The sequence below is a fragment of the Hemitrygon akajei genome, unplaced genomic scaffold, assembly GCF_048418815.1.
Source record: "Hemitrygon akajei unplaced genomic scaffold, sHemAka1.3 Scf000165, whole genome shotgun sequence".
Taxonomy (NCBI): domain Eukaryota; kingdom Metazoa; phylum Chordata; class Chondrichthyes; order Myliobatiformes; family Dasyatidae; genus Hemitrygon; species Hemitrygon akajei.
In genome coordinates, this window is record NW_027332051.1 from 414,638 (window position 1) to 437,573 (window position 22,936).

Consider the following 22,936-nt stretch of genomic DNA (forward strand, 5'->3'; position numbering starts at 1 on the left):
CCATAACTGGGTCACTTACCAGCAAAGATAGAGAGGTCCGTTGAAGTCTGATGGTACTATTTTTAACAGTATTTATTGATAAAAATACACAAAAATAATATCAATGCAAACATACAGATAATATACGTCGTCAATACTAAATCTAAAAGAGCGGGTATAATAATAATCAATAAGAAATAACTCTATCGTTGTCCAGGGGATTGTCCGATGTATTGTCTGATGGAAATATAAAAGTCACTCAAGTTCATGCAGGCTGCAGCCTTTTGTTGGAGTCAAGAGAGACAGATGTTTTAAACTTGCCTGCTTTCCTTTATATGATGTCGATCCTTCGAGAGTTCCGTTTTTGTAGTCGGTCCTTTAGCTAAGCCATTCCGTGGAAAACTCGTCATCCGGGCAAGGATGGACACACACACGAGTCACCACCAGCTGTCGCTATTAAACGCTGTCACGGGATTTCTATCCTTTCTCCTGGTGCGTCTAAAGGGGTTGTTCCCCAGACCCTCTTTTATCCTTACTCACGGGGTCTCAGATGTCAATCAAGTTGGGATGATGCAATCCCTCAGCCAGCCCCCTCGGCACATTCCCTGAGGACTTCAAATAAATATTACAGTACTCAATACACAATTCCGTCTCCAAGAGACAATGGCCGTTTCCCATGGCTTTGTATCGCTGAGGGGCCAGGACATTCCAAACCCCCTGTGGATTCTGCGTGTCTTTCTCTCAATTCCTGGGTCTCCTGACCTGAATTAATAGCGATCTTGTGATTCTCAAAAAGGAGGGGGCTACTTTGTACCCTTCGGCCCCTCAGAGTTGGGGCACAGGCGTAACACCCCCTTTCTTCAACGTGTTTTTTACTATCGGTAATAAACGAGTAATACAGAGTCTTACAGGATTTTAGAATCTAACAAAGCTTTTTTTTTCATTACAGAGTAATACAGTTATACATTCAATTCGGCATCTAAACAATTAACGATTACATTGTCACTTCCTTTAATACCTTAACATCTTGTACCTTACTAAAGTCTTGTAGCATCAGACTTCAATTTAATAACCACCTATTTTTATTTCTTTCCTTCAGCAAACAAAACTAAAGAGGTGATCTTAGCTTATGTGTGTACTGCAAAAGTTCATGCAAAATACTAATCTTTATGTTACTTTCAAACTTAACAGTCAAGCTTCCATGGGGGTTGTCTTTATTATTCACATACTTTGTCGAAATCCCTTAAAACCGGCTTCTGCTATTTAAAAATGGCGTCTCCATTAACCCTCGCCTCTTTTCCGGTTAATTCCCTCGTGGTGATCTTGGGCACCCTGGCGAAATAGGCTTTCGCCCGCTCCTTTCATAGGAGTTATTTTATCAACAATGTGTTCCAAACTTAGACCATCTTCCGAATTTCCACCCAATTCTTTAATTTTACGCAAGTTGCTAGATTCCTCTTCAGGACCCTTCAGGCTATTAGTTTTCAATTTAAACTCTTTGTTCAAACAGCATTTCAAATTCTGCCTTTTTACACCACACTCTAGAAGAACAATAGCGTGTGGGGCCCCTTTACCTTCCAACTCAACCTGTAATTGATTCACAGGCTTTGTGGTACCGAGCCATTGTCTCTGTAGCCTGGTTGCTGCTTCTGATATCAGTCCAGCCTTTAAATTATCATCATTCAATTTGGGAACTACACATTTCCCTTTTCCTTCAATAAAAATATTCACCTCACCACCTTTGATCTCCTCACTAACTTTTAACACACCTTCGAGCCCAAACACCTGGGAACTCTCACTTCCCACTTTTACCAAGGTTAACCCTTTCTTCACTGAACCAAGTCCATCTGATCCACAAGGACTGCGTTCCTTTTCAAGTGAATCAAATACCTCAGACTTTTTCTGAGCTCCATTACTAGGTTCAGTACCACGTGCATCCACATCTTGGACACACTCAAACGGGACATTTGCCTCTTCCAGGTTTTCAATACCCATACCCGGTCCAAATTCTAAATTCCCCTGATCCTCCCAGCTACTCTGTGGGCAACTCCCTTCCGGAGTAAACTCAACACCGCGGGCTGAAACAACCTCATCTGCCAACCCAGCAGTCTTCTTCAAGGCACCCTTTTCATCGAGGACTGCCCTCATTTCATTATTGGGAACACCTTTAGAATTTTCCACTTCTTCAAACAGTTCTGCCAAACCAGACAGATCATCCATGTCTAACCCTGGACCTTTTAACAGCTTTATCTGTTTCTCATCTTTATTTCGTGCCTTTAGAACTTTTCTCCTCGCTAAGGGAGGGTCTACCTCCTCTCCCTTACTCTCTTTCACTTTACTACTCTTAGTTTTACCACCCTCTAAACCCTCGTGGTACAGGGTCGGTAAAAACGTCTCGGCCAACTCGATATTGGCCGGATTTAAACTGCTCTCGTTCTCAGCTGCCTTTCGCGACATGCTGCGAGTGATCGCGCATGCGGGATAGATCTCGGAATCTAGGGGCGGAGTCTCCACCGGCTGTCTCGTCAGCTTCATTGCTGACCAAACCTTACCACCGGCTAAATCATTACCCAGAAGGACGTCCGCGTCAGTTCTCGGGAATTCTGATCGCACCCCCATTTCAACTGGTCCAGAGACTGGGTCACAATTCATAATGACCCTATGCAAGGGCACCGTTTCCGTCCCTTTTCCTATTCCTTTCACAGCTACCATTCCCGTCTTGCGACCAAAATCCAGTACCTGACTGCTAATCAATGACAGTTCAGCCCCCGTGTCTCTCCAGATTCGCACGGGAACTGGTGGGTCTCCCTCTCTCACAGACACGGTTCCGTTTGAATACAAGTCTCAGACCCTTCTCGTACCCTGTCTACCCGGGGCACTCTTGTCGATTTACTGATTACCACGGCACATCCAATAGGGACTGCTGCTTTCCCTTTTCCGTCTCCTTCCTCGGAGCCAAGCACCTAGATGCTATATGTCCACCCTTTCCACAATTAAAATAGGTCAAGCCAGGAAATCTCTGGCCGTCTTGCCTCTCCTCCCCAATCGTACCACTAGCTCCCGGCGGGACCTCTGCCTCAGCCAGCAGGCTTTCTCTATCGTTCCCACAATCTCTCTGGGAACTTTTATTCGAGGAAAACTTTGTCTTGTGGGTTAGGGCATATTCATCTGCGAACCTAGCAAATTCGGAGATGGACTTATTCAGCTTCTCATTCAAATACATCCAGATATCCTCCGAAACACCACTTTTAAATTCCTCAATCAGAATTAGCTCCCTGAGACGCCAAAAATCCTCTTCCACTATTTCTGTTGTACACCAACAATCCAAGAGCACACCCTTCTCATAGGCAAACTCGGTATACATCTGATTCCACCCTTCCTTTAAATTTCTGAACTTTTGTCTATACGCTTCAGGTACCAATTCGTAAGTCCGGAGAATGGCCGTTTTTACTTAGTCATAATCCTCCGCCTCTTCCTCCTCCACAGACAACGCCACATATGCCCTTTGTGCCTTCCCTTTTAACACACTTTGTAACAACGCCACCCACTGCTCTTTGGGCCACTTCTGATTCACTGCCACTTTTTCAAAAAGCAAGAAATAACTATCAACATCCATCTCCTCGAACGGAGGTACTAACCTGACTCCCGACTAACATTAAACCGCTCCTCTCGGTCTGACCCTTGAGCTCTTCACTCTTGCCTTTAACTTTTCCATATCCAAGTCATGTTGCCTCTTTCTCTGCCTCCTCATACTCTCTCTCCTTCTCGGCTCGCTCCTTTTCCTTTTCAGCTGCCTCCAGCTGTGTTAACTGAATTTCATGCTCTCTTTGCTTATCAGCTCTGTCCTGCTCTTTTTTCACCTCTAACCCCTTTAGCTGGAGCTCATGCTCCCGTTTCACCTCTAACTCCTTTAGCTGGAGTGCATGCTCCCTTTGTTTGTCAGCCCTTTCTTTCTCCTTCTCAGCTCTGTCTTTCTCCTTCTCAGCTGCTTTAATTTAATTTCATGTTCCAACCTTAATTTCTCCAACTCTAACTGAGCCGTCCCACTAGCTGGTACCTTTTCAGGGATATTTTCCAATACCTCAGCTGCAAACACATTCTTCTCAATATAATATTAAGTTATGGCCCTTCACACCTCCCACTTTTTCATTGACAACCTCACCTCTGCGAGGTTTAGCCCCTTCGCCATATTTATCAAGTCCGAATTGGTGGCCGCCTCTAGCGCCTCCAAAGTCGGGTTTTCTATAAATTCATCCACGTCCGTCTTTCCTGGTTTCCCGTCTGGCTACCCCTGTACCAGATCCAAGTTTGGACTAACAAGCCCGATTCACTGACCTCCCAATTTGGTCTCATATCTCGAGACGAGAACCCCAAGTTGTTACGTACCCCTTAACTGGGTCACTTACCAGCAAAGATAGAGAGGTCCGTTAAGTCTGATGGTACTATTTTTAACAGTATTTATTGATAAAAATACACAAAAATAATATCAATGCAAACATACAGATAATATACGTTGTCAATCCTAAATCTAAAAGTGCGGGTATAATAATAATCAATAAGAAATAGCTCTATCTATGTCCAGGGGATTGTCCGATGTATTGTCTGATGGAAATATAAAAGTCACTCAAGTTCATGCAGGCTGCAGCCTTTTGTTGGAGTCAAGAGAGACAGATGTTTTAAACTTGCCTGCTTTCCTTTATATGATGTCGATCCTTTGAGAGTTCCGTTTTTGTAGTCGGTCCTTTAGCTAAGCCGTTCCGTGGAAAACTCGTCATCCGAGCAAGGATGGACACACATACAAGTCACCACCGGCAGTCGCTATTAAACGCTGTCACGGGATTTCTATCCTTTCTCCTGGTGCGTCTAAAGGGGTTGTTCCCCAGACCCTCTTTTATCCTTACTCATGGGGTCTCAGATGTCAATCAGGTTGGGATGATGCAATCCCTCAACCAGCCCCCTCCGCTCATTCCCTGAGGCCTTCAAATAAATAGTACAGTACTCAATACACAATTCCGTCTCCAAGAGACAATGGCCATTTCCCGTGGCTTTGTATCGCTGAGGGGCCAGGACATTCCAAACCCCCTGTGGATTCTGCGCGTCTTTCTCTCATTTCCTGGGTTTCCTGACCTGAATTAATAGCGATCTTGCGATTCTGAAAAAGGAGGGGGCTACGTTGTACCCTTCAGCCCCTCAGAGTTGGGGCACAGGCGTTACAAAATATAACTCCCAAACTATTGAGCTCGGGGGAAACAAGGCTTAGAGTCTTGAGATGGTAAAGTATGGAAGTTCAGTTCATCCACGGAATAGGTGATGAGAGAGAGATATTTGTAATCCAGGGTAAATGTCGAGAGAAGGCAATTACGTCGAATTCCAAAGGTTCCATTGTGGTGAAACGAGAGAACAGTTGCTGTAGATTTTATGCTTCATCGTTTCAAATCCACATACGAATTATCACCGAAAGTGACTTGTCACAAGGGGTATCGCCTTCAAGTGAATTATCACACCACTCCCAGCCAAGCGTTAACACATAAGTAGTCTTCACAGGATACCCCAAATCCGATCCACACCTATGGATCAAATGAGGTGATAACCACACATTCGATGTATGGTGAATCGATACTTAACCCACCCTTGTGGGCATAGGAAAGCTCTAAACAGTGACCCTTGGCCACTAGTTCCCTGGTTTCGATCCTTCCATTTTTCCTACTTCATCTCCGTCTGACTCTGAGTGTCTGAGTCCTCGGTTAAAACTAAACAAGCTGTGAGCGATGTAAACAAGCTGCAAGCCCGACTGATTTGCCTTCTTAATCACTCTCTCTCTTAAAATGAATGTCCTCAGCAAGCAAAGGCAAGGAATTAATAAGAATGTGAACTGACTGGTGTGCCAGTAGTTGGGATGACTGAATGAATCCTTTCCAACATTCTGTGCAGGTGAATAGCTCAGAATGTGTGAACTGACTGGTGTCTCTGCAGGCTGGAGGACTGAGTGAATCCCTTCCCACAGACTGAGCAGATGAACGGCCACTCCCCAGTGTGAACTTGTTGATGTACCTTCAGTTTAGATGAGAAAGTGAATCCCTTCCCACAGACTGAGCAGGTGAATGGCCACTCCCCAGTGTGAACCACCTGATGTACCTTCAGTTGAGATGAGAATGTGAATCCCTTCCCACAGTCTGAGCAGGTGAACGGCTTCTCCCCAGTGTGAACTCGCTGATGACTCTGTAGGGTGGATGACCGAGTGAATCCCTTCCCACAGACGGAGCAGGTGAATGGCCTCTCCCCAGTGTGAACTCGCTGATGACTCTTCAGGTGAAATGACTGAGTGAATCCCATCCCACAGACTGAGCAGGTGAACGGCTTCTCCCCAGTGTGAACTTTCTGGTGTCTCTGTAGGGTGGATGAATCAGTGAATCTCTTCCCACATTCTGAGCAGGTGAATGGCTTCTCCCCAGTGTGAACTCGCTGGTGTTTCTGGAGGCGGGATGACCGAGTAAATCCCTTCCCGCAGACTGAGCAGGTGAATGGCTTCTCCCCAGTGTGAACTCGCTGGTGTCTCTGTAGGTGGGATGACCGAGTAAATCCCTTCCTGCAGACTGAGCAGGTGAATGGCTTCTCCCCAGTGTGAACTCGCTGGTGTCTCACTAGTATCGATGCCAAAGTGAATCCCTTCCCACAGTCTGAGCAGGTAAACGGCCGCTCCCCGGTGTGAACTCGCTGGTGAGCCATTAGGTCACGTGACTGAGTGAATCCCTTCCCACAGCTTGAGCAGGTGAATGGCATCTCCCCAGTGTGAACATGCTGATGACTCAGCAGGTCAGATGACCGAGTGAATCCCTTCCCACAGACTGAGCAGGTGAACGGCCTCTCCCCAGTGTGAACTCTCTGATGTACCTTCAGTTGGGATGAAGAAGAGAATCCCTTCCCACAGTCTGAGCAGGTGAATGGCCTCTCCCCAGTGTGAACTCTCTGATGTACCTTCAGTTGGAATGAGGAAGAGAATCCCTTCCCACAGTCTGAGCAGGTGAATGGCCTCTCCCCAGTGTGAACACGCTGATGTCTCTGTAGGTGGGATGAGCAAATGAATTCCTTCCCACAGTCCAAGCAAGTGAACGGCCGCTCCCCGGTCTGAACTTGCTGGTGTGCCATCAGGTCAGATGACCGAGTGAATCCTTTCCCAGAAATTCAACAGATGACCAGCTTCTGACTGGTGTGTCCACAGGTGGGATGACAGACTAAATCCTTTCTTACACACAGAACAGGTGAATAACCTTGCCCGGTGTGAACTTGCTGATATACCTTCAGTTGAGATGACTGACTGAATCCATTCCCAATGTCTGAGCAGAAGAATGGGCTCTCCCCTGTGTAAAATGACGGGCATGCCACTTGGTCAAATGACTGAGTGAATCCTGCCCCATAGTCTGATCAGGTAGGATGGTCGATTGAACCCCTTGCTTCACTTCTTAAATATCTAGACAGAGACAGCAAAACTGGTGTGCCATGTCTGAGCTTCCGGGAGACAGATTCCTTCTCGTTTTTAACCTGTAAAAAGATTTACAAAATCCATCACTGGGTGTAGGACAACACTTCGGATGAGATTACTTGAGTTGCCAAGGTCTGATCCAGCATCACACTGTTACAGTGAGGTTCCACCCAAGTTGGACAGAGAAATCATCTTCTAACTGGGCACAGTGCTGGTATCTGGAATAACCATCAATTCCCTGATGCTCTTCTTGTTTCCATAGGAATGGGGCATTTCTGCGGTCTCCAATTTGTGCCTTGGCTCAGTTTGGCTCCCTCCATTGGTATTATTCCCTGTTCCTGCTGAGCTGCATGGGTGCCTGGCCACACACTAACTGAAAAATTCTCACACAAATAGTCTTTCTTGACGTGCAGCTGGGATTTTCTTATATGTATTATTAACTTAAAGTGCCACAGTTGTAAAGCCTTATAAAAATTTCTTGCTGAGATGAATGGTTGGTCCGCACAGCTGTTAAAGGCTCTTGCAGAAAAGTACCAACAAAGAAACAGGCCCTTTGGGCTATCTAGCTTGTGCTAAACTATTTAAACTCCCCACTCCCACACCCCTACCATTCAGGTACGTACACAAAACTCCTTAAATGTTGAAATCCAGCTCGCATTCACCATTTGTGTTGGCTGCTCATTCCGCACCCAGATGACCATCTGTGTGAAGAAGTTTCCCCTCATGTTCCCCTTAACATTTCACCTTTCACCCTTAACCCATGGCCTCTGGTTGTAGCTCCACACCATCTCCGTGGTAAAAGTCAGCTTGCATTTTATCTATGCCCCTCTATCACAATCAAATCTCCCCTCAATCTTCTACATTCCAAGAAATAAAGTCCTAACCTGTTCAATTTTTCCTCGTAACCCAAGTCCTCCAGACCTGGCAAAATCCTTGTGAATTTTCTCTGAACTCTCGGAACCTCTTTTACAACTTTCATCTATCTACAGTTGTCAGTGCTTTGGTTCATGAAGGCCAATGGGCTGAAATCTTTCTTTCCATCTCTATCTAACTGTGATACCACTTTTAGTGAATTACAGACTTGTATTCCCAGGTCCCTTTCCTCTACAACACTCCTCAGTGCCCAACCAGTCACTGTGTAAGTACTACCCTGGTAGGTCCTACCAAAGTGCAACACCTCACACTTGTCTGCATTAAATTTCATTTTCCATTTCTCAAACCATTTTTCCAGCTGGTCCAGATCTATAAGCCATGATAGTCTTCCTCGCTGTCCACTACACCCCAATCTTGGTGTCATCCACAAATTTACTGATCCAGTTAACCACACTATCATCCAGATTACTGATATAGATGACAAACAACAACAGATCAAGCACTGATGCCTATGGCACACAACTAGTCACAGGCCTCCAGTCAGAGAGCCAACCATCTGCTACCACACTCTGGCTTCTCCCAAAGCCAGTATCTCGTCCAATTTACTATCTCATCTTGAATACTGAGTGACTGAACCTTCTTGACCAACCTCCCATATGAGACATTGTCAAGTGCCTTGCCTTCATCCACTTTCCTGATAACTTCCTCGAGAGACTCTATAAGATTGGTGAGCCATGAACTACCAAGCACAAAGCCATGTTGTCTATCCTTAATCAATTCACATCTATCCAAATACTTATATATCCGGTTCCTGCACATAAGTTCCAATAACTTTCCCCCTACTGATGTCAAGCACACCAATGTACAATTTCTTAGTTTATTTTTAGAGCCTTTCTTGAACAGCGGACAACGTTGGTTGTCCTCCAATCCTCCAGTTCCTCACCTGTCACTAAGGATGATTTAAATACCTGTGCTTGGGCCCCGACAACTTCTGCACTTGTCTTCCAAAGGGTCCGAGGGAACAATTTGTCAGGCCCTGGGGATTTATCCATGGCAATTTGCCTTCAGACGGCAAACACTTCCACCTCTGTAATCTGTACAGTGTCCATGAAGATGATGCTGCTTTGCCTCACTTCTATAGACTCTGTGTCCACCTCCTGAGTAAATACGAATGCAGAAAAAATCTCCCCCATCTATTTTGTCTCCTCATACGGATTACCATTCTGATTTTGCAAAGGATTAATTTTTTCCCTTGAAATCTTTTTGCACTTAACATATCTGCAGAATCCATGAGGATTCTCCTTCACCTTGTCTGCTGGGGCAACCTCATGCCTTCTTTCATCAGTGTTCACTTGAATTTCCTGTATCTCATAAGTAGCCCATTTGTTCCTATCTGCCTGTATGCACCTCCTTTTTATTGATCTGGGAGATGAAAACCAAAGGGGTGATAGAGCTGCATGGTGGGGGGTAGGGGTAAGGGGGGTTAAACTAATGTCTCAGGGGGAATGGATGCCTGAATAACAGAACAGATAGTGGAGGTGTTGTGGAGACAGGTGTTGTTCAGACCTCAGACAAGGTCAGGAATGAAAAACGTTGAGCATGGTGCAGTGAATGTGCTGAGCCCTGTATATCTCAATGCAAGGAGCGTGATAGGAAAGGTGGATGTGTTCAGGGAATGGATCAACACCTGGAATTATGACACTAGGATCTGGCAACTGTGGTTTGGGACAGGCTGCTTTATGGCAAAGGTGTGCTTGGTAAGTGGGAGGCCTTCAAAGCGAAATTTTGAAAGTACAAAGCGGGTATGTGCTTGTCAGAATAAAAGGTAAAGATAGAAACTGCAGGGAACCTTGGATTTCAAGAGATATTGAGACCCTGGTGAAGCACAAAATGGAGTTTCATAACAGGGATAGGCAGGCAGGTTCTTATGTAGTATAAAATATACAAGAGAACACATGAGATAAATCAGGATGGCTAAAAGCAGGCATGAGGTTGCCATTGCAGAAAAGATTAATCATCAGGGATTCCAGAGATAGATTAAGAGCAAAAGGATTTTAAGGCACAAAGTTGGTTCTCTGTAAGACCAGAATGGCAATCCACGTATGGAACCAAAGCAGATGGGAGAGATCTGAAATATGTTTTCATCTCTATTTACTCAGGAGATGGACAAAGGTTCTATTGAAGTGTGAAAAAGCCACATTAAAATCGTGGACCCTGTACAGATCAAAGAAGAGATGTTATTTCACTGTTCAATATAGATCATTAAGCATAGAAATCTACATCATATTCCAGGCCATTCAGCCTATAATGTTGTGCCAACCACGTAACTTACTCCAGAATGTGCCTAGAATTTCCCTAGCACATAGCCCTCTATTTCTCTAAGCTCCATGTGCCTATGTAAGAGGCTGTTAAAAAACCCTATTGTATCTGCCTCAACCACCACTGCTGGCAGTGGATTGCACACACACACTATTTTCTAGGTAAAAAAACTTACCCTTGCCAACCCCTTGGTAACTATTTCCAAGCACCTTAAAACTATGCCCCCTCGTGTTAGCCATTTCAACCTTGGGGGTAAAACCTCTGGCTATCCATGCGATCAATGCCCCTCATCACTTTATAGCACTTCATGCCTTGTGCAGGAAGGCACAGAGTCGACTGTACTTCCTTAGAAGGTTGGCGTCATTCAATGTCTGCAGTGAGATGCTGAAGATGTTCTATAGGTCAGTTGTTGAGAGCGCCCTCTTCTTTGTGGTGGCGTGTTGGGGAGGAAGCATTAAGAAGAGGGACGCCTCACGTCTTAATAAGCTGGTAAGGAAGGCGGGCTCTGTCGTGGGCAAAGTACTGGAGAGTTTAACATCGGTAGCTGAGGGAAGGGCGCTGAGTAGGCTACGGTCAATTATGGAAAACCCTGAACATCCTCTACATAGCACCATCCAGAGACAGAGAAGCAGTTTCAGCGACAGGTTACTATCGATGCAATGCTCCTCAGACAGGATGAAGAGGTCAATACTCCCCAATGCCATTAGGCTTTACAATTCAACTGCCAGGACTTAAGAACTTTTTTTTAAAGCTATTATTAATGCTTTTTGAGTTAGTGATTTAGATGCATATCATATTATTACTGAGTTAAGTATTGTATGTAATTAGTTTTTGCTACAACAAGTGTATGGAACATTGGAAAAAAGGTTGAATTTCCCCATGGGGATGAATAAAGTATCTATCTATCTATCTATCTATCTATCTAAAAAAGGGTCTAAACATCAGAAAGTAAATTATACATTGCTTTGAGGATCTGTTAGAATTATGAGGGTATAGATAGGGTAAATGCAAACAGCTTTTTTCACTGAGGTTGGGTAGGATGACAACCAGAGGTCATGGGTAAGTGGGGAAGGTGAAAATTTAACGGGAACATTTGGGAAAGCTCTTTAATGAAATGGTCGTGAGAGTGTGGAATGAGATGCCAGTAAAAGTGGTGAATATAAGCCCAGTTTCAACAATAAGAGAAGTTTGATAGATACCTGAATGGTAGGGGCATGAAGGGTGATTGACCAAGTGCAAGTAGTTGCATTAGACAGCTTAAATGTGTTCTCAGCATTGACCAGGTGGACTAAACAGCCTGTTTCTGTACTGAACTTCTCCATGTTTCTATGACAGAGAAGCTGGCCAAACTTGTAAGGGGAAAGGTAGGAGTGACAACGGAGCAGCAATGGCTGGAGTTTCTGGGAGCAATTTGGGAGCTGAGTGATCGATACATCCTAACGAAGTGGAAGCATTGGAAAGGCAGAATGACACAACCATGGCTGAAATGAGAAGCCAAAACAAACATAAAGACCAAAGAGAGAGCAAACAAAAGAGCAAAACCTATTGGGAAGCTTTTAGAAACCAACAGAAGATGACAAAAAAAAAGTCAGATGAGCTTGCATGGATTTATGATTTGTAGTCATTAATGAGTCTTGGTAGCACCCAACAGTCTGAGGCATTCAGAAGAATAAAATATCCGGGGCCTCAATATCTCTTGAAAACCAAGGTTCCCTGCACCAGGTACCTTTCAACTTTTATTTTGACAGGCACATACAAACTCAACACCCTCAAAATTTCACTTCTGAAGGCCTCACACTTACCAAGTACTCCTTGGCCAGAAAACAGCCAGTCGCAAACCACACTTGTCATATCCTTTCTGGTACCATCAAAATTGACCTTTCTCCAATTTAGAATATCAATCCATGGCCCAGACCTCTCTTTTTCCATATTTACTTTTGAATCGCATGGCATTATGATCACTAATTTCAGTCATCAGCCCTGGATCATTTCCTAACAGCTTATTGCACACTTCTACATCGGGAATCCTACGCACTGATTAAGGGCACATTTGACAAACTTTACCCCATTTAGTCCTTTTACAGTCCTAGTCAATATATGGAAAGTTAAAATCACTTACTGCATCAAGCTTTGTTTCTTGGCATGGTCTGCGATCTCTTTAAAAATTTGTTCCTCTAAATCCCTCAGACTATTGGGTGCAACAAAGTCCCAGTAATGGCTACAATATCGTAATTCCCTGCCCTGAGCTCATCTGGCTTTCCTACGATGCTTCTTGCATTGTGATATACACAGCTCAGCACATTCACCGCACCATGCTCAGCCATTTGATTGCTGACCCCATCTGAGGTCTGAACTACTTCTGACCAAGCCTGTAAAGATGGGAATCTGCCTCCCCAGTTTAACTCCCTACTGCTCCAATACTTACCAACTAAATTAGCCAACATGATTAAAACAAATAATATGGATTGGCCTAACAATGACCAAAATCGAATGTGACAAGCTTTGACATATTGTTGGGACCTGACTTTCAAATCCCAATCAACCCTGAAGGGAATTAATATTAAAGATGAAGATGTTCAGTGGGAAGAAGGACGCAAGAGGGCGATATCTGGGGATCAGAGATGGGAACAAAAACCTACCAAGGGACAGGTGGGGACAACAACCCGTTTTCAAATTAACAAGCAAGGATGCTTCCTGCCGTGAGTACCACCCCTCAGGAAGAGCCCGACGGAACATTGCAAGTTGCTGGAATTCCAATTCCGTTTATGATTGATATGCCGGCAACCACAACCACTCTCAATCAGGAAATTATATCGGAAAATGGATTCCAGCTATCAAACACTACAATCACTCTGTCTGGGTTCGAAGGCACAGAACGCACGTATCCACATACACAGCCACTACAGGTGCAATTCCAGGGGGATTGAGAAGCCAGTATTACGCACCCCTCTAGGGACAAAGTTCCCAGTCACATTAGAGAGGTTAAAGGAAGAGAGAACAGTGCATTACTGGCCGAAGTTCCGGATTTCCTTTGGCGACAGACAGGACAGGTGGTTCCCCATACCACCGTGAGGGTTTGCCTTGGGTTCAAGCCAAAGAGCCTAGGGTTCCTTGCCTACACCCTGATGAAACAAGCCTCCAGCACCAAGGGAGGCTGGCCAGACTTGGCCGCATGCCAACTCTGATACTGGAAGGACTCAGGTGAAGACAGGACATCTGGTAAGACACTCTTTTAATATTGACCGAACCCAAGAGGCTGTACCCCATCTCTGGGCAACTTCAGGCCATGAAATTGGCCTTGCTTGTTAATTTCTAAAACTGCTCCCTGCCTGGATCACCATGAAAGAAGGACAGACATTCCCATCCACTCTGCAATATCCCCTCAAGCCCGAGGCAATGTTTTATGAGAATGGAAGCCCTTTTGTGGATCCAGCAGGGAAACAATATTCTGGCGATGCGATAGTAACGGACAGTGAAGTAATTGAGCAGGCCTCTTTTGAAGCAGCTGTCTCGTCCAGAAGGCTGAGCTGTTTGCTCTGACTTGTGCCTGTATCCTAGCAACAGACTAAAATGCGGACGTTTACACAGACTCCCGTTATGCATTTGGAGTTGTACATGACTACCGGGCTCTCTGGGAACATGGGGATTCCTGACTTGCTCTGGCCACCCCATTAGTAATGCCTCCTTTGTAAACAACTTACTCACCGCTCAACAGCTACCTCGAGTTTTGGCTATTATTAAATGTGCGGCCCACACCCGCATGGCTAACCAGGTCACTAAACTCAATGCTTCAGCAGATTAGACAGCGAAAAGTGCGGCACAATCCTCGATAGTTGTAGTCTCCTCGGGTTCCCATCAAGCAATCCTCCGTGACTCAAGCAGAACGAGTTTGCCAGACATGTGGGAGGTACGTACTTTTCAGGGGGACGCCTCTGAGGAGGAGTGCAAGCTGTAGTTCCAGATGGGGTGCCAGAAAGACCCCGACCTAGGTTTTTGGATCACCTCAGCGGGACAGGTTTGTGTTCCTACACAGTTTTTACCTATATTGGTCAATTATGCACACACCTGGAAAAGGAGGGAATGGTTGTTAACCTGCACCCTGCACACCGGGTACGACTCCCTTGACCATTTTCGTGTCTACAAGTTGATGTTACTGAATTGCATAGAGTACATTGCTATAGATACTGCTCAGTTATTATAGATGCATTTAATAGATGGATTGAAGCTATTCCAACTACCAATAATACTGTTATTACTGTTGTGAAGGTATTATTACGGGATATAATTCCCAGGTGCAGCCTGCCAGAGATGCTGAGCTCTGCCACTTTGTGGCAAAAGCAAGCGAAGGGGTGTGTAACAAACTAGCTATCAAGCAACAATTCCATTGTTGTACACCACCCACGGGCCGCTGGCTTAGTGGAAAGTGTCAATGGCACTCTGAAGAGTAAATTGGCCAAACTAACAGCGGAGACTGGACTCACTCAGTTGAAGGTCGTATTGCTAGCCTATTCTACATGAGGGTTACCCCACAGGGGAAAAGAGGGCTGTCACCAGCTGAAATCATGTATTGATGGCACATGAGGACACCCTGGGGACTTGTGTACCATTGCTCCCAGAAAGTCTACCAGCAAAATTGGATTTGCATACCCTAGGGGAAGTGATGGGGAAATATATATGCCAGCCAACCAAAATTCTCCAAGCATTACATTCACAGGTACGACAGGCTTACAAGGAAGAGAACCACCCCACAGAGAGGAGTGACTATCCCACCCTAGAACCTGGGAATTTTGTCCTGTCCAAGAACTGGGATTGAAGGAAACTCAGACCTTGGTGGAGAGGACCATATTAGGTGTTACTGACCACTCCCACGGCTCTGAGACTGAAGGGGCAATCTCGGTGGATACATCGAACAGACTACAAACGTGTTACTGAAGTAACTGAGTAGAAGGACTCTCTCAAACGAAAGGAAAAAGTATTGGTTGATAGTGGTGTGACAAACCTCTAGGTTTCTTGCCATGGACTGTCATTTTAAGAGAGAGTGCCTGAGTGACGTCAGCCGCTGGCTTTCTCGGCTCCTGTTTGATTCTTACTGAGAGAGAGGGAGGGGTGGAACTATTTGCTTACACTTGCTCACAGCTTGTGTTTACATAGCTCACAGTTTGCTTTATTTAAGCAAGGACAGTCAGAGACAGACAGTCAGATGGAGAGAAAGAAAGAAGATGGAAGGTTCGAAACAAAGGACCTAGTGGCCGAAGTTCGGTGTTTGAACTCTCCTGTGCCCACAAGGGTGGGTTGATTATTGATCCAGCAAATACCTGGAAAATACCTGAGGAGGAAGGTAAAGTTGCGCGAGCGCGGGCTTTAAAAAGCGACCCACTTTCAGGAGCGGGCAGTGTCGATGCGGGCAGCGGAGTGCGCAGGAGCAGAGTGCTGGGTTTTGGCTCAGCGGGCTTCGGCGCAAGAGGACTTTGGCAAGAAGCCTGCTCTTCATTTATTCTGACTAATCTGGGATCAGGTAATGGGGGAGACGGTTCGAACAGTGGTGTGCTCCGTATGCAGTATGTGGGAGGTCAGGGTCAACACAGTTGTCCCTGATGACCACACCTGCAATAGGTACATCCAGCTGCAGCTCCTATCAGATCGAGTTAGGGAATTGGAGCAGGAGCTGGATGAACTACGGATCATTCGGGAGGCAGAGGCAGAGATAGATAAGAGTTATCGGGAGGCAGTCACACCGAAAGGACAGGAGGTAGGCAAATGGGTGACAGTCAAGAGAGGCAGGGGGAGCAGACAGAGAGTGAAGAGCACCCCAGTGGCCATTCCCATCAGAAATAAGTATACCGTTTTGGATACTGTTGGTGGGGATGTCCTACCAGGAACAAGCTGCAGTGGTCCTGTCTCTGGCACTGAGGTTGGACCCGCGACTAGGAAGGGGAGGAGGGAAGAGAAGAGAGCAGTAATGATAGGGGATTCTATAGTCAGGGGGGTGGACAGGAGATTTTGTGGGGAAGATCGGGAGTCTCGGATGGTATGTTGCTTCCCTGGTGCCGGTGCCCGAGACATCTCAGATCGGGTACAGGTTATTCAGTGGATTTCTGTTACTTGGGCCTTTGTTTCTGTCAGGGCCCCTGCAGTATTGTGGCCAGCTCCTCAAGTGCTGTAGCCAAATTGATTATCTCTGGTGGATTCCTGGCTACTCCATAGGAGAGAAATGCTGTACACGGTTGCTTTCAAAAATTACTGCTTTGTTGATCATGTAATGATCAAAAGGAGGGAGTGGTAAAGTATGTAAAAGGGTTAACACTTCCTTAAACAATAGCCGCCTGTTCTTCTGAAAGAAATTGCTGATGATCAGCCAATGTACTAAGCCATGCTGAGGCATATTTCTTCTTGAGGGTAGCTAGCTAGGGTTTCTGGATGTTTATCTGAATTGTGCTCTCATGCATAGAGATAGGACAGCTTCAGTCTGTTCTTTGTGTGTAAGCCATTATGACTATTTTGTAATTTATCTTAAGGGGCTGTAATATAGCAAATAACTTTGGCTCCAGCCTGCCTTGTGTGGTGGGTATCTGGACAGATATATCTGTGGTGTAAGGGGAATTGTTAGTCAGTTAGTGGATTGGGCGAGAACAGTCATAGACTGTTCCTGTTTGAGCGACTAACTGAGTAAGCCCCGGGCGCTTGGAATAAAGAGTTTGTATTTATATGGTCTCTGAGTGACTTTTTCCAGATTCGACTTCCACAGAATGGGAGAGGTTTTAAAGGGCTGGGCTGCTGGAAGCACATTACCAGACCTGGAGTGATTGCAACTGGATCTGACAGAGGCATAACTGGTTCCTCTGGGCACATTCAGTCTCACTCCAACTATTTCCTACCTTCCTTTTACAGGTATGTAATGTCTAAAGGACCAGTGTTTGAGTAAATGAGACTCACCAAACTTTCTCCTGACTGAATCACTGGATTCTCTGAGTCAGATGGGTTCTCTCCAGTTGATGCTCTCAATCCTCGGGCTGGTTCACTTGTTGATGTTCCACTGTCTTCAGTTGTGGTTTGCTTCCAGTTGGGTTTTTCTTCCAATAAATCTCTCACCGCAGGTCTAACTTTAACATGAAAGATAATGAAGCACATTGACAATAGAAAGGAGAACCAAACATTTCTGCTTAATGTTACTAAGAGCAAAACTCACTGAAATTTAAATGTTGAAGGTAGATATAATGATCTCAGTGAACAATCTTTTATTGTCCCTCACACGTCACAAAACGATATGGGATAAGAAGGAGCCATCATTCAGTTATATATTAATATATATATATTATATATATTAATTATATATAATATAATTAATATTAATATATTAATATATTAATCTCTGTCATAAACATACCCAAATGGCAGCCTCAACCACCCTCTACAGCAACAAATTCCATAAATCAGACATCCTTTGGCTGAAGAAATTTTCTCACCTCAATTTTAAAGGGAAGCATCTTTATTCTGAGCCTGTGCTGTCAGATCACAGATTCTCTGTCTAATGGAAACATCCTCTCCATGTCCACTGTATCCAGGCTTTTCAGCATTCGGTAGGTTTACTTAACCATACATCCCTCCACCACCCCCCACTCTGAACTCTATTGAACACAAGTCCATAACCATCAAATACTTCTCATACATAAAGCCGATCATTCCTGAGATTATTCTTGTAAACATTGTTAGCAACACACCACGTGATCGTGCGTCACAAAGCAGATCTGCGGCGCACAGCCTCACGTGACCTGTTGGTGGGACGTCCGTTTCAATTCTGAGGAAATAGGCAGCCTGGGCTCCTGGTTTGGATCGCTCAATGCATATTCAGTGAAGTCAACACATTTCTGACGAGCCCAGATAACTGGGTACTAAATGAGTAACTGGCCCTCAGTTCGGGGCTCAAGGCCAATATCGGATCTCCCCGCCCGGGCTCGGTCTCAATACTCACCGATGGGAAAATGATATCTTCGGCCCGCAGACAGTGATCCCGAATCCGCGGAACGGCGCCCGCCTGGAGACTGTGAGCATGCGCAAAGTGATTGGTGCATCATCCGGAGGGCGGGACCTCGGCAGCGACGCAGAGATGCTGCCCATCTGTGGTTAAATGGGAGGGGAAAATGAGATCACGTGACTCCTCCTTCCCGCCCCCGGGCAGTGACTCCAGCTAGCCATTACTCTGTGGAAAGAAGCAAACTTGCCACTCACATCTCCTCTCACCCTAAATGTATTAGCCATTTCACCCCCAGGAAAAATATATCGTCTGTCCACAATTTATTCCTCTCGTAATCTTATAAATGTCCATCCAGTCTCACCCCAGTCTGCGCCGCTCTGGAGTAAACAACACAAGTTTGTTCATTCTCTCGTTACAGCTCATGCCCTCTAATCCAGGCAATATCATGGTAAACCTCTTCTGCGCCTCCTCCAAAGCCCCGACATCCTTGTAAGAATGGGGGCGAATAGAACTGTATGAAATACTTCAGATGTGGTCTAACTAGTTTTATAAAACTGTGTTACGAACTGTAACGTTTTAGAAACGAACCAGCAGCAATAGAGTTCATACTGGAGTCTGGTTTTGATGTTAAAACCACTCTCTTTATTAGTATCTACTTACAGTAACTTAACGAAATAAAGGAAAGGTAACAGTGTTATGTGTAAATATAACTCCCAAACTATCGAGCCTGAGGGAACAAAGCTTAGAGTCTTGAGATGGTAAAGTAGGAAAGTTCAGTAATCCCCGGAATAAATGATGGGAGAGAGATATTTGTAATCCAGGGTGAAACGTAGAGAAAAGGCCGTTACTTCGAAATAACCGTCGTCGAAATTTTTATCCGTTGAACCTGTACACATCTGACTTCCAATATAACTCGGAGTCCTGCCATGTGCAGAAGTTCGCTGATGACACGGCCATAGTGGGGTGTGTCAGGAATGGACAGGAGGAGGAGTATAGGAAACTGATACAGGACTTTGTGATATGGTGCAACTCAAACTACCTGCGTCTCAATGTCACCAAGACCAAGGAGATGGTGGTGGACTTTAGGAGATCTAGGCCTCATATGGAGCCAGTGATCATTAATGGAGAATGTGTGGAGCAGGTTAAGACCTACAAGTATCTGGGAGTACAGTTGGACGAGAAGCTAGACTGGACTGCCAACACAGATGCCTTGTGCAGGAAGGCACAGAGTCGACTGTACTTCCTTAGAAGGTTGGCGTCATTCAATGTCTGTAGTGAGATGCTGAAGATGTTCTATAGGTCAGTTGTTGAGAGCGCCCTCTTCTTTGTGGTGGCGTGTTGGGGAGGAAGCATTAAGAAGAAGGACGCCTCACGTCTTAATAAGCTGATACGGAAGGCGGGCTCTGTCGTGGGCAAAGTACTGGAGAGTATAACATCGGTAGCTGCCCAAAGGGCGCTGAGTAGGCTACGGTCAATTATGGAAAACCCTGAACATCCTCTACATAGCACCATCCAGAGACAGAGAAGCAGTTTCAGCGACAGGTTACTGTCGATGCAATGATCCTCAGACAGCATGAAGAGGTCAATACTCCCCAATGCCATTAGGCTTTACAATTCAACTGCCAGGACTTAAGAACTTTTTTTTTAAAGCTATTATTAATGCCTTTGAGTTAGTGATTTAGATGCATATCATATTATTACTGAGTTAAGTATTGTATGTAATGAGTTTTTGCTACAACAAGTGTATGGGACATTGGAAAAATGTTGAATTTCCCCATGGGGATGAATAAAGTATCTATCTATCTATCTATCTATATACGAGTTATCAGCGAAAGTGACCTGTCACAGGAATACCGTCTACCAGGGATTACCACACAACATACCCAGGCAAGGGTTAACACAAGTGACAACCATACACATTCGTTGTGGTTCTGTGCACCGATGATCAACCCACTCTTGTGGGCCGAGGAGAGTTCCAAGCCTCAGCTGCGACTAACTGAAGCTATCAGCTTTTCCAGTCTCTCACTCTCTCTCTCTCTCTCTCTCTCTCTCTCTCCTCTCTCTCTCTCTCTCTCTCTCTCCTCTCTCTCCTCTCTCTCTCTCTCTCTCTCTCCTCTCTCTCTCCTCTCTCTCTCTCTCTCTCTCTCTCTCTCTCTCTCTCTCTTTTAGACTGACTGACTGCCTGTCTGCAGATCGCTCTCTCTCTCTCTTATGGTTAATCCACAGTTCGCGCTGTCAGCCTGTGACTGACGTCATAGTCCCGCCTCCTCACGCCGGCGCTCTTAAAGAAACAGTCACAGTACGACCGCAGGCTCGTAACAGCTGCAACACAACTTCCCGACTTTTGAACTCACTGCTTCAACTAATAAAGACAACCATGCCATTTGCCTTCTTAACCACCCGATCAATCTGTACAGTCTCTTTCAGGGAGCGATGAACTTTGAGTCTGAGATCCCTCTGATCATCAGTACTGTTCGGGGTTTTGCATTTAACAGTGTACTGTCTCATACATTCGACCTACCGAGCTGCCAAGATTATCATCACTGATCAAATCTCACTGAGATTTCTCAGATCCTGTTGAATTTATTGCCAAGTGCGCAAGTCCGGGAAGGTACAGGTACAGAGAAACACTGACTTGTGGCAGCATCACAGGCAAGTACATTCGGATAACACGCGGATCACCAATTATATGATTCTCTGTCAGTAACAATCTATAATCTATAAATATGTCATTAACCGTATTTTAAATACAGTACGTTCTGTCATGATCAATATTAAAATGTGCAATAACAGACTTGAACATGTTGAATTTGGTCCCTGTCTCTATTCCTCCTGTAATCCACAACCAGCTCCTTTGTTTTTGACACAATGAGGGTGAGGTTGTTTTCTTGACACCACTGTGTCGGGGTGATGACTTCTTCTCTGTTTGCTGTCTCGTTATTATTTGAGATTAGGACAGTCAGTGCAGTGTCGTCAGCAAATTAGCAGATTGGAGCTGTGGGTGGCGACACAAGTCATGGATATACAGAGAGTAAAGGAGGGGGCAAGGAGACACCCCTGTGGGGTATGTGTGCTGGGGGTCAGAGAGACAGAGGTGAGGGAGCCCACTCTCGCGGTCTGACAGGAAGTCCAGGATCCAGCTACACAAGGCAGGGTGAAGGCCGAGGTCTCTGAGCTTCTTGTCGATACTTCTCGCCTTCGTATGGCTACTGCTCTGCCCATGACTGCAAGGAACTGCAGAGAACTTTGGAGAGCGGAGAACATCAGAAAAACAAGCCTCCCCTCCATGGACTCTTCCTACACTTCCCCTGCCTCGGAAAAGCAGGCCATGTACTCAACGATCCTCACAACCTGGACATTCTTGCGGCAAACCCGCTCCCCCATCGGGGAAGAGATACAAAAGCTTTAAAGCGCGTACCACCAGGCTCAAGGTCGGCTTCCTGTCTGTGGTTATAAGCCAAATGAATGATAAAATGGACTCGACCTCACAGTGTAACTCGACGTGACCCTGCACCATATGTCTATCTGCACTGCACTTGCTCTGCAGCCATAATGCTTTGTTACAGTTATTGTCTTGTCGTATATCAGCTCAATGTACTGTCGTAATGTATTGATCTGTGTGGCTGGTACGTCAGGCAAGCTATTCACTGTAGCTCAGTACGTGATAAGAATAAACAATATCCCCATTTTAATTGTGTGGAAATATTAGACAGACTGAGCTTCTGCTTTGGAAACTCAGAAGGACACTTAACTGACTGTTGTAATTTCTGAGGAATGCAAATAATTAGAAAAGGCTTCAATCTCGCATTACCATCCGCGGTAACTGGGATCAGGTGACCGGTGGTGGTTCTCCCATATCAATATCAGAATCAGGTTTAATAGCACCGGCATATGTCCTGAAATCTGTTGTCTCTGCGGAAACAGGAGAACCTAATTCATAACAATAGATTTTAACAACTATGAAATACAATAATATACATATTAAATCGTTAAAATATATAAGTAGTGCAAAAATAAACATAAAAACTGAACCAAACTCTTTTAATTGTGTGCAAATTCTGGAGCAAAGCTTAACTGAACTGTCCACATTGATGAGAAGCTCAGAAAAATAGTAAAGGCTAAATTCTCATATGAATGGGTCAGGCATCCAGAAATATTGTCTGCACTTTGGCAGGGAGAAACAGTGGAATAGACAATAAGACCATAAAATATTGGAGCAGTAGTTGGCCATTCGGCCCATCAATTCTGCTCCGCCATTCAATCATGGGCTGATCCATTTCTTCCAGTCAACCCCACTCCCCTGCCATCACCCC

At 45.2% G+C, this 22,936-nt stretch overlaps 2 protein-coding genes across 5 annotated transcripts; both read right to left on the reverse strand.

Annotated features, from left to right (window-relative positions):
* Positions 1–1,103: 1,103 nt before the first annotated feature.
* Positions 1,104–4,234, reverse strand: LOC140724125 (uncharacterized). Its single transcript, XM_073038601.1, has 2 exons — positions 3,879–4,234; positions 1,104–3,748 (listed from the first exon to the last, which is right to left on the reverse strand). Exon 2 carries the CDS (start codon positions 2,689–2,691, stop codon positions 1,261–1,263), a length of 1,431 nt encoding a protein of 476 aa, XP_072894702.1. The 5' UTR covers positions 2,692–3,748; positions 3,879–4,234; the 3' UTR covers positions 1,104–1,260.
* A 146-nt stretch (positions 4,235–4,380) lies between these two features.
* LOC140724130 (uncharacterized) lies at positions 4,381–18,918 on the reverse strand. 4 transcript variants are annotated; one of them, XM_073038608.1, is made up of 3 exons: positions 18,621–18,918; positions 17,585–17,747; positions 4,381–7,518 (listed from the first exon to the last, which is right to left on the reverse strand). In XM_073038608.1, exon 3 carries the CDS (start codon positions 7,123–7,125, stop codon positions 5,920–5,922), a length of 1,206 nt encoding a protein of 401 aa, XP_072894709.1. In that variant the 5' UTR covers positions 7,126–7,518; positions 17,585–17,747; positions 18,621–18,918; the 3' UTR covers positions 4,381–5,919. The 4 variants fall into 4 exon arrangements, with proteins under 4 accessions (XP_072894709.1, XP_072894708.1, XP_072894711.1 ...); XM_073038607.1 differs by having other exon boundaries at positions 17,585–17,751; XM_073038610.1 differs by lacking the exon at positions 18,621–18,918 and adding an exon at positions 18,115–18,196.
* Positions 18,919–22,936: the final 4,018 nt, after the last annotated feature.